The sequence below is a fragment of the Polypterus senegalus genome, chromosome 8 (genome assembly GCF_016835505.1).
Source record: "Polypterus senegalus isolate Bchr_013 chromosome 8, ASM1683550v1, whole genome shotgun sequence".
NCBI lineage: Eukaryota > Metazoa > Chordata > Cladistia > Polypteriformes > Polypteridae > Polypterus > Polypterus senegalus.
Genome location: NC_053161.1, coordinates 100,519,267 through 100,531,627, shown reverse-complemented (window position 1 = coordinate 100,531,627; position 12,361 = coordinate 100,519,267). Strand labels below are relative to the sequence as shown.

Sequence of the window (12,361 nt, the reverse complement as noted above, 5' to 3'; positions counted from 1 at the left end):
AGAGAATGAAAATCCTGCTCTGATTGGTTGAGTTTCCTCCTTCAGCCAATAAGGGGCCTTGTAAGAAATCACCTGGTACTGTAACGCGAAACTTTTTGTCTATCGTAATGTACAATGTACATTAATTATTAATTACTTACTGTATTGCTTAAATGCTCATTATTTTTTATATATATAGACTATTTACTGCATTTTAGTCAGTATTTACAGTTATGTTATAGTTATTATAAATTATAATACTTATTGTTCTAACGAACTCTTGTCTAGCACACGTAGTGACAAATGAAAAGCGTATGTACATTTCGTTATGAATTGCGGCTCTGTCTACGTATTCCTGTACATAGCAGTATGTTTTATGATTTACTAGTGTGTTGCTTAAATGTTACGTATACGTTAGTTATTAGAAATTATACTATTGTTCTAACGAACTTTTGTCTAGAACATATAGTGACTGTTGAAAACCATATGCTTTGTTATGAATTGGCTGCAAAGAAAAGTACAGGTAGGATGTACTTATTGAATTTTTACTCCATTTTTACTTATATACAGTACATGTATATATATGTTATAATTACAGTAATACATTGTTGTTATTAATAGTTTAGCATAGAAAAATGCTTATTTCAAAGTAAATAGTTATCAAAAACCCATTAAAAACGATCACTATAAAGCCATCGATTTCTACAATAGAAAATTAGATATGTTTCACAAAAAAATCAGCAATATAGCGGGGGTGCAATAGCTGAACCGCGATATAGCGGGCAATCACTGTATTTATAGTACAGTACCAGGATGATGAACAAAATAGTTTTGAAACTTTTAAAACACAATTTCCTCTATAAAGGCTTACATTATTTTAACATTGTTTATTGGTCACTTATACACATTCTTTGGTAAAAGGATCACCCTGTAACACTTCCACATGCTCTTATAAAGTCAAAGATTGTCTTCAGCTATATAACTGTAAAGCAATATTATGGGGTGATGGTATGGCGCTTCTAAAGGCCAGATACTAGAGGAACATACATGGATTGACCTCACCTTCACTCTGTTATTATCTCACCTAGTGACAGCTAAATTTCCTTAATGGAACATCACATTATCAGTTTACATTGTAAACAGTATTACATAAAATGCTGTGCACAAACTCAAATGCAGAAAATGACATTCTTTAAATAACAGGTCAGCCAGTCAGTCAGTCATTTGCTAACCTGCTTTGTCCTGAGCAGGGTTGCATGCGCCAGCTGAAGCCTATCTCAACTAGCATAAGGTGCAAGGCAGGGAACAAACCCTGGACTGGGTGCCAGTCCATTTCAGGACACACACACACACACACACACATACACACTAGGGCCAATTTAGGATCGTCAATTCACCTAACCTGCATGCAGGAAACCAACTGAAAAAGGGGGAGAACATACAAACTCTGCACAGGACATGAACTCTGGACTCCTTTGGTCAAGGCAGCAGCACCACCACTACTGCGCCAACATGCCACCCTAAGTAACAGGTATGTGGTCTTTTTACTAGAATATAGGAATACATAAATAAACTCCCCACACAGTACAATGATTTTCAGCAAACAAATTCACTTCTAAAATTGAAGACAAAGCAGTACAGTGGCATTTGCAAAATCAAAGCCTGCTTGTCTCATCTGGGAATTAAAGTATGTAGTGTTTCAGTCCTTCAGTACTATTTACTATGAAATGCTCAATATTTACTCAAGTATGAAGATTTAATTACTAAAACAATTAATCATCTGTTTCAAAAAAATCAAGAGCAAAAACATATTATTATAAAACTGATTCTATGGTTTCTTCTCCACATCTGTAAACACTATGAAGAAAACACAGGAATGTATTTTCATACATTATTTGTTTGCATTCATACATAAAATGTGTGCCTTAATGTGCAGTGCTACAATGTGTCAGAATTCAATTAAGTGGTTTGATAATTTTATCCATCCATCCTCTTCTGCTTATCCGAGATCGGGTTGTGGGGGCAGCAGCTTAAGCAGAGATGCCCAGACTTCCCTCTCCCCGGCCACTTCTTCTAGCTCTTCCGGGAGAATACCGAGGCGTTCCCAGACCAGCCGAAAGACATAGTCCCTCCAGCGTGTCCTGGGTCTTCCCCCCGGGGCCTCCTCCCGGTTAGACATGCCCGGAACACCTCACCAGAGAGGCATCCAAGAGGCATCCTGATCAGATGCCCGAGCCACCTCATCTGACTCCTCTCGATGCGGAGGATCAGCGGCTCTACTCTGAGCCTTTCCCGGAAGACTGAGCTTCTCACCCTATCTTTAAGGGAAAGTCCAGACACCCTGCGGAGGAAACTCATTTCGGCCGTTTGTATTTGCGAACTCGTTCTTTCGGTCACTACCCATAGCTCATGACCATAGGTGAGGGTAGGAACGTAGATCGACTAGTAAATTGAGAGCTTTGCCTTATGGCTCAACTCCTTTTTCACCATGACAGACCGATGCAGAGCCCGCAACACTACGGATGCCACACCGATCCGCCTGTCGATCTCACGCTCCATTCTTCCCTCACTCGTGAACAAGACCCCGAGATACTTGAACTCCTCCACTTGGGGCAGGATCTCGCTCCCAACCCTGAGAGGGTGCTCCACCCTTTTCTGACTAAGGACCATGGTCTCGGATTTGGAGATGCTGATTCCCATCCCAGCCACTTCACACTCAGCTGCGAACCGATCCAGAGAGAGTTGAAGATCACGGCCTGATGAAGCAAACAGGACAACATCATCTGCAAAAAGCAGTGACGCAATCCTGAGTCCACCAAACCAGACCCCCTCAATGCCCTGGCTGCGCCTAGAAATTCTGTCCATAAAAGTTATGAACAGAATCGGTGACAAAGGGCAGCCCTGGCAGAGTCGAACTCTCACTGGAAACCGGTTCGACTTACTGCCAGCAATGCGGACCAAGCTCTGACACTTATCGTACAGGGACCGAACAGCCCTTATCAGGGGGTCCGGTACCCCATACTCTCAGAGTACCCCCCACAGGATTCCCCGAAGGACACGGTCAAACACCTTTTCCAAGTCCACAAAACACATGTAGACTGATTGGCAAAACTCCCATACACATAATTTTAAGTTATGTTATGTTTGCTTATACACCTAGTGGTTAGCCATTTGACATTTATTGTGTATCTGTACAAATACCATACACCAGTAGTTTTCAGGGTGCTTGATGAATGAATGAATGACTTCTGTAGAACTGCTGTTTTGAATTTAATTAACCATCCATTATTTCATATGGTATATTCAACAGTGAACATCATTACAAACGAGGATACAACACCAACATATTATAAGAATATTCAGTTACAAGAAACATGTTTTGCTCCCACCTACGTATCTAAAAAGTGTCCTATTAAAGCCTAAAGTGTAGGATTTAAACCTTCTTATATCATAAACAGCATACCCATGAGGCTAAGACATAAAGTCTAAGCTGAGATGGACATATTGTGGCCAGTGAAGCATTTTAACCCCTGGACTATAAGTAGAGTTAGGCAGCTACAAAGCCCAACAGGACACTTACGCCATCCCTTGACTACTCCAAAGTATATTATTAGTATCTGACACTTTAAAACTTACAGCTTTGCAGAACAATAGACTTTATGACCCAATAGCTTGTGTGTTACTCGAAAAACAAAAACAAGAAAGTAAAACCTTGTAGTTTACCACTGCAAAAGTAAAACCATTTAATCCATTAAGAGATTACAAGGGGTCCTCGGGTTACAACATCTGGACATACAACGTTTCGAGTTTACAACGCTCACTCCCATAAAAACTTAAACAAATCGAGACGTGAGAATGATTAATTATTTTTTACACTCATTTTTTTCTGTTACTACAGTACAGTGTACAGTACAGTATATTTATATCCTTTTCCTTTTTCTGCGGCTTAGTTGTGTTTTTATGTTCTAGATTATGATTTTCAAATGTGTTAGGATAGGCAAGTGACTTAGGCTAAGGTGTGTTTCGACGGGTTACATCACTGTTATAGGAACGGAACTGTGTTGTAATCCGAGGACCCCCTGTAGCAGAATAATTTAAAAAATTTGCAAATTATTTTTTAGACTGCGCACATCACTTAAAACTACTTTATTGAGAAAAAAATAATAAAACAAGTCCTGCACAGTATACAGAAATTGCTCAAAACACATGCATGCGTGCCATGCTGTCCATTAGGGGTTAAATTATTTTGCTTGTTCCCTGAAGAAATATTAACCATGCAGTTACAACGCTTGGCAAACGAAGTCATTGCACACAGCAAAGCACACATCACATTAATCATCCTAAAATCCACACAGGCCCACTAGAGAGGGTTCCCTGCAACCATGATGGGAACATTAAAATCTCATTTTGGCCGGCCATCAATGTGCATTTGATGTCACAGCCGCCACACATCTACATATTTATTGCAGCATTAAAGTTTAACATGTCAATGGTTTGACTTTTTACCTCATGGCCTTTATCATGTAAAGTATTGTTCGCTTTTTGGACTTGAAAGAAGGACTTTTCTTTTAATTGAAAAGATGTGGGAATGAAAAAGACAGACAAAAAGGAATCACATTTGATATACAGTCGCTACGACTGGTATGCTTCACCTGACAAACTAATGGCAGCCCCTTACAAGCACATGCACTGGTGTGCAGAGTGGGGGTGGAAGGAGGAAATGGTACTTGGACTGCTGTAATGAGTTTCTCTTAAGCGAATGTACTGCCTACTTTATATATAACTGAGAAGTCTACATACAACAAATAACTTATTTTCTGAAGTATGTAATAGTATTAAACACGAATAAAAACCTTTTCAGTCACACTCACACAAATATCATTTGGTTATAATACTGCTAAACACACAAACCACACAGTAGGTTACCTCATTGTTTGTCTGAGTACACATTGAATGTGAAGGTACACATGAAGAGGTATAGTACATTACCCCAGAGTTCCACAATGAATACATGTTCAATACTTTTATGATGTCTGTATTTGATTAGACATAATGCATTGCCTTATTTTAACTACATTATAACAGTCTATGTGCACAACACTCGGAATTTCCCAAGAGAACCGAATGATACAGAAAAAAATAATCAAACGTGTGTGCACATATGCTGTATACAGTTTAGGTTTAGGTGGACTTTATTATTCCAGAGAAAAATATATTAATTTTAAATGTACATTACATGAAACACATTTCACATTTACTGTGCACACAAATATATACACTATGCTATAAATATACTGCTAACACTCACACAAAAATACAACCATCGATTTCTGAACCTGGTAAAATTTGAATCAGGGACATAGGAGGCCAGAGTTCCTCCTGTGAACATGGGATGCAAGGCAGAAATCATCCCTGGCCTGGTTGTCAGGTTATGTCAGGGCAGCCTCGTACTCTTAACCACGATCAGTCACGCAGAGTCCATTTAGGGTCACCAATTAAACTAACGTGAACATCTTTGGGACATGGCAAGAAAGCGGGAGTGCCTGGAGAAAAAGCCGAACAGACAATGATTCAAAGCCAGGCCTCTACAGCCATGTGGCAGCAATGTCAAACACTGTGCCACCATGCATCCCCATGCATAAATATGTCTGTTCATGCACAACAATACTTTTATATATAAATACTGTACTACTGCATAGCCATTATACTATTTCTACACCCTCACAGACTTTCAGTGCAGTCTACTGTATATGTTGTATATGCAGTACTGCATAATTGTGTATTGTTCACAATACTGTATATACTTTACCCATACTGTACACAATGCACCTACAATACACAAATATACACTTATATCTACTAACTTTAAACAAGCACTGAATGTTTCTTGCAGTTTGGACATTGAACCTGTGTCTCATAGTCTTGTATATAATAATTTGTATGTAGCTTTATAGTATACAAATAAAGTACACACATATAGTAACAATATGCATACACACAACATATATATGCTATACTATGTATGTATATGTACACAATCTTATTTGGCATTTTGTATATAGTATACACTTGACTACACAAACAGTGTGGCCATTCACAAATGCATACAGTACACTGCATGTATACATACTTCATACGCTTCCTGTGTTGTATGTATGTGGAAACTGGGTGCATGTGTGACTAAATATTCCTAAGTAGCTAATATACGTGGATGATATATATATAGCATACTGACGCACATACTCATAAACATCTCAATACACTGTATGTATACACGCTGAATGTTGGGATATGTGTGCATTCATGTACATAGTACATAGTATTAGATGTATGTCTGTATATACATGGCACTCTGTACTTACAGATATATATTGACACACGCCCACACACCTACGCTCATATACCCCCTAGAAATGTGTCTTCACCCTCTTGTAAATTTAAATATTCCAGCAAAATCTTTCAGAATGTAAAATACTAACCCTGTAGTTGTTTAATGCCTACGTCAAAACTACAAAAAAAAAGTCCGCTTTAACCGTTAACGGCCGTTATGATCAAGCAAAATTACTTCGATGGTCTATTCGGCATACAAAACAAAAGTGTCAGCCTGTTATTTAATGTCAAACGGACACAAAACAACACCAAAATGCCTCCACTTGACCCGCTTGAGAGTGTCATAGCAGGTCAGATAAAAGCTGCCTACTTCTCTCTGTGCACGTAAGAATTGCAAAATCTCGCCGTTGTTTCGGAAGCCCCCCACGGAGCGGTGAAAGACACCGAATTGTTCCCTTCTCCTTTCGGCGTGAACTTACCTTCGTTCTCATTGGAGAAAGAAGTCCTTCCATTTTGGCTTCTTTTTCATGCCCAATCCGATTATCCTTTATGTGTCCCTGTAATATTTAAGCATCTCCCCGTGAGTTGCGAGCCACTTCTGCGCTATCCTCTTCACGGACATGGACCGACCGTACAGACGGACACACGAGCTCACACACGCGCCGCCAGAGGACCTGCCGAACTTGAAGCGCTCCTGTCGCTTTAACGCGCCACTGCCGGCAGAGTGTTCGCGAGCGCGTCTCTCTGCATATTCTGCCCCTAGCTATGTTTGTTCCCTGTTCGCTGACAAACGATCCTTAGCCTTTCATGCGGCTTGTTCAGCAACAGAGGAGAAAAAGTGCTTCTTTCGTCCCAGGCATCCGATCAGGTCACCAAGGTTGTTTTAGAAGGTGCTTAGTGGGCACAATTGTTTTCTCGGACAAAAGGAGACTTTCATTCACAGGAACCCGATCTCTTTAAATCCTCCATGAACTGCAGTACAGTAGATCTGACAGAATTGGATATCTGTTATCAGAGCCTGAGCAAGACAGCTCGTTGCACAGATTCCTCCAATGTAAAAGCAGCAGGCGCTCTAGCAAAAAAGAATCAGTCCATATTCCCAGCAGCAATTTTCTTTTTAAAAAAAGTGGTGTTAGGCTAGCCACAGAGGTGAAATCACTTCACGCTGTAACTAGGGAAGGACTGAACCCAAATTCCTTCTCATTCGATGTTTCGGGACTGCCCAATGGTTAGATCAACACCGTTTACACGTTAGCAGAGGTCCATCCGTTTGCTCTGTTGCACGGGCTACGATGCAAAATGACATATTCCACTCAAAGGCAGCATGGAGATTCCCATGAACAGCTGTCACAGCATCGGAAAAGCGAGGCGATCTCTCAGGAGGCATTAGCACAGCCTCTCCCAGGAGTTTTTTTATCTCGGGTCCTGTGTTAACTGGGAAATTTCCATAATTTCTCAGCCAATTTTGCTTTAATGCACTCTACCTCTTTGTAATGAGCCCAAAGGTATGGCTTTGTCCCAGACTTCACAGCTAAAATTTCAGATGGCCAAAAGGCATTAGAAGAAAAAAAAAGAAAAGAAAAAAGATTTTAGTCATAGTGAGATCCCTGTGATTTGATACATCTTTGCTATTCAGCACGTCTGCCTAATGATGGCTTGTTGTAAAAAGGAGGGCCTCTCTTGTATAATTCAACTAAAATCCATACTGCTTTTTGTAAACCCCACTGTGAAGACTAACCCAGGTCAGCCCTGCTCTGTCTTGTTAGTCCTCTAACCCCCTCTTACAATATTTCCAGTTTAGACAGCAATTTTCTGCACTTGCCACACAATAGGGGGTCTAATTTCCCAACTCCTGAAATCATGGGCTCCCCACTGCCAACCACCAGTGAGGCTACCTTTTCCTTAACCAGCTTTTTGAAGTATAGTGGCTGGTTTGAGAAAATTGGCACCCACCTCCTTGAAATGAGCAATTAAGGTTCAAGATGACCTTTTAGTAGAGCCTCATCTCAGGTTGTCCAGCTTTATCAAACTTGAAATCAAAATGCTGTAAGAACACAATTAATGTTAAACTCTTTGTGTGCATCATTTTATATATCTGCAATGAATTATTCATGAAATCCGTTTATTGTGCTCTCAGAAGATCTAAAGGGGGAGTCTGGTAATAAATGATAACAGTATATGGCTTTGTGACAATAAAGTGTGGGGGTGGAGGGCACAGTGGAGGCTGCACTTTGGGCTAATTTGCATACTGACCAGGGACTCATACAAGGTTTAGTATGGTAGTAAAACATTATTTGTGCTAGGCATACGGGGCTTCTATGGCGGCACAGTAGTTAACGCTGCCGCCTCACCATTTGGAGCTCAGTTTAGGTATGTAAAGCAAGTCGAAGTTCACTTATTTTCGGTAGAGGAGATAGTCTGGATCTGATCACTGGTTCAAGTGAGTTTGCTTTTTTATTGACCGATTAATATTATTTTTTATATTTTGCCATTTATTATGTCTTTGCTATCTCTTTTATATATTCTTTCTTTGTGATATTGCTTTACCTTTAAATTTATAGTATTGTTTTATTGTAATACTAGACATTAAGCCCGTTACGATAACGGGCGCTAGAACAGTATTGCATAAACATTAGTAGGAACAGTCTATATTAAATGGCAAGGGATCTTGACCTCATTCTGTTTGTTTTCTTAAATTTTTTTGTTAAAAATATTTTTGCAAGAAGCCTAAAGAAATTTTTAAATAAAATTTCATTATCGACAACATTTTTTGTAAATACTCTGTCTGAGTTGGGCAACAGTTTGCCTTGTTCAGGACCATCTACAACGTTGACAACAACATCTGGAAAACTTCTAACTTTTGATAATGCAACATATAACTGACAGTGGCTGAATACTGGTTCTGGCAAGTAAATGCCAACTTTTTCTAAGGTTTACCCTTGAATTTTATTCATTGTTATGGCAAAGGCTAATGTAACTGGAAATTTTTGCTTTCTTAAGGTAAAGGGTAAATTAGTAGAGAATGGAGCCAAATCAATACGGAGAATATTCTGATGCTCATTTTCTTTATCTTCAATCGATCTATTTGCTTGTATTTTTCTTTGTCTTTCAGCCTTTCTTTTGTTGATGTTTACTTGCTGAGCTGACCGTTCTTCCAGGAGATGTTGCTTATATACGATTTGAGTGTCTGTGTCTTTTGTCCTACTTGACGTGTCCTTTTTTTTGGGTGGCATGTTGTTAGTAGATAGTTAGTTAATAAACATGCGTGGGGTAGTATGTGTGACGTCTCCCCAGCAATGGATTTTATGTGCACGGCCGCGACTACCCAATCAGCACGCTCCCCAGCAATGCTGTCCTTTATTTGCCTATCATGCACGGCCGCGGCTACGACATTCACTGTGTGCCAAGCTTCCAGTGTGTGTGCGTCCACGGTCTCCCCAGCAATGATGCTCTTTATTTGCTTATCATGCGCGGCGCGGCTACGCCATTCACTGTGTGCCCAGCTTCCAGTGCGGTGCCATCACGTCACACCGAGCCCCGCGCATGCGCACTTCACCAGAAGACACACATACACGGACACCTGGACGCACACGGGTTTTATTAAAGAGGATTGTTTTATATATGTATGTGATTTTTGTGTTATGTACCTTATCCTTTTTATGTGGAGCAAAAGGATCAGGGGATTCGTGCACCAGGGAGCTTGTTGGCACTCTTTCTTGGATTTTGGATATACATCTTTGTAAATGCATATGTTTCTTTTGGTCTGTTTAATGTGTATTGAACTTCTACATTTCATTTATTGGATTACACACTGGTCTTGTTTATCATAAGGACTGTCTTTTAGTCACAACTTCTTGTGCTCTGTTTTGGCACTTTGTCTGAGAATAAATATAAAGAAACATTCTTTTTGGGTGTTTTACAGTTCCCCATCTTCCTTTCTGAAATTTTAGGATGTAGGAGCCTTTTATTTTACTGCAGTGATCCACTCATCCAAAATGACCAAAGATGTGTAAGGCCACCAAGAACAGTTAAAGAAGCAGGCTAGAATTCTCATATACCTGCCTGGAAAGGGTGCACGCAAAGGCAGACTGAACTTCCATTCTAATGGCTGGCGTTGGCATGTACCATGTCAAAATAGCTTAGCTTTAAAAGTTCAAAATTTAAGTAAAGTTTAAAAAAATATTGTTCAAGCCAAACCCAAGGGAGAACAAACATACACCACCAGCTTGTGGATGAAAGGATAAAGTATTTTTTAAAAGATTTGTTTAAAAATAAAATCACAAAATACTCAAGGAGCAGAAAAGAGGCAATAGAGCTGCCAACGAGGCAATCCTAGGCAGACATGTCTCTAAACCTTATCCGTAAATCAGAATCTCAAAAATTAGAAGCAAAAAAGTGAAAAGCCAGTAAATACAAAAATAGCAATAGCAAACAAGGAAAACTCACCAACCACCAAGCACATAATGTACCACAGAGGAAATGAAATTCCCATAAGCCTTTGTAGGGTGACTCCCCATCTTGGGAAACCACCCACAAAACCTAAGGAACATGGTTGACCATGCATTCACACACAGAAACCAAATAATTAACAAAATTAGAAATATATTATACAAATAAACATAAATAAAAACATTAACAATTATAATAAATGAATCAAAAATAAACCAAAGAGACTAAAAAAGAATTTTAAACATAAGCCACTGCCTAACATATATCACTGTTCTGGCTTTTGCAGACCAAAAGTCTGCTTCTTGAGTTTGGGGTAAGGCGTACTTGACTCGAGCCCTCACAGGGTAGTCCTGTTTAGAGTTTTGGTGAGCCCTGCACTCGTTCTTCCACAAACTACATTGTGTCTTTGCATCGATTGGAAACACTCAACTGTCAGTTTGCCTAATAATACCTTTGGCCAAACTTCACCTTGGGCTTGAACCATAGTATGAATAGTAAATATTAGCATCATCACAGCATGACCCATAATGAGAAGTTTATTGTATTTATACCGAAATCATGGACACGATGATTCACTGCTGTGTAGAATGCCGGAGAAGGATGAACTTCATATTGATAGTTACCTACCTTCTCTCAATGGCTGCAAGGTTTATATTCTCTGAACTCTTTGCAGACTGGAGTTTTCCTTGCCTTTTTTTTCCAAGCTGTTAATATTTCAGTAGTTGCTTTTTAATTCTGTAGTTTCTAATCACTCAAATGTACCTTATGGCATAATGCTTTTTTTCTCTAGGAGGGATGGTGAGGCAGTGAACAGCACTACTACCTCACGTGTCCACCATGCCAGGTTTGAATCGAGCACCCAGTCAATCTGTGTGACTTTGCAGGTTTTCCCCATGTCTGGTTGGGTTTTCCTCTGTTTTTAGGTTAACTAGAATTATGTGGGCCAGAATGGTGGGGCAGTGGTAGTGCTGCTGCCTCACAATAGACAAGGGTTTGTATCCCAATTGCTTCCTGGATGGAGTTTGCATGTTCTCCACATGTCTGTGGGGGTTTCTTCTGGGTGCACCCGTTTTCCACCCTCAGTCCAATGACATGCAGATTAGGTCAATTAGCACAATGTATGTGTGTGTGTGTGTGTGTGCACACCCTATGATGGACTGGCACCCTGTCCAGGTGTTGTACCTGCCCTGTGCCTAGTGATTGCTTGGATAGGATCCAGCTGCCCTGTGAGCCTGCCCTGAATGTGGGTTACAAAAATGGAAGGGTGGATTGATCTCTGTTATGTGTGGGAGTGCTTTTAAATGGGCCTTATGATTTTTTCATTCCTGTTTGTTGGCAGGATTATATCTGCCCCAGGAAACCCTTAATTGGACTCATTCAATTTTAAAAAAATACATTATGGGCCTTAAACTATATAAAGGATTCTGATAAATAAATAATAATTATTCATCATCTTTGTTCTATCCCACTTAGGCAGTAGAAAAAAGGTGATTCCCATCCTAAAAGAATGAGGCCCCAAAACATATATGCACTGCTCAAAAAATTAAAGGAAGACTTTTTAATCAGAGTATAGCATCAAGTCAATGAAACTTCTGGGATATTG

The 12,361-nt window shown here is 39.8% G+C and overlaps 1 protein-coding gene across 2 annotated transcripts in view; it reads right to left on the bottom strand.

Moving 5' to 3' along the window:
• The window catches only part of frmd4a (FERM domain containing 4A), a 612,278-nt gene that overhangs the window by 415,530 nt on the left and 184,387 nt on the right, over positions 1 to 12,361 (bottom strand). Inside the window, exon 1 of one of the 2 annotated variants that reach the window (XM_039761500.1) lies at positions 6,789 to 7,326. The exons of the other annotated variant lie outside the window; for it this stretch is intronic. Coding sequence (XP_039617434.1) covers positions 6,789 to 6,821 — 33 coding nt within the window. The 5' untranslated portion in view covers positions 6,822 to 7,326. Of the gene's footprint in view, positions 1 to 6,788; positions 7,327 to 12,361 lie in introns of those variants that run through there. 2 annotated transcript variants of the gene reach the window in all.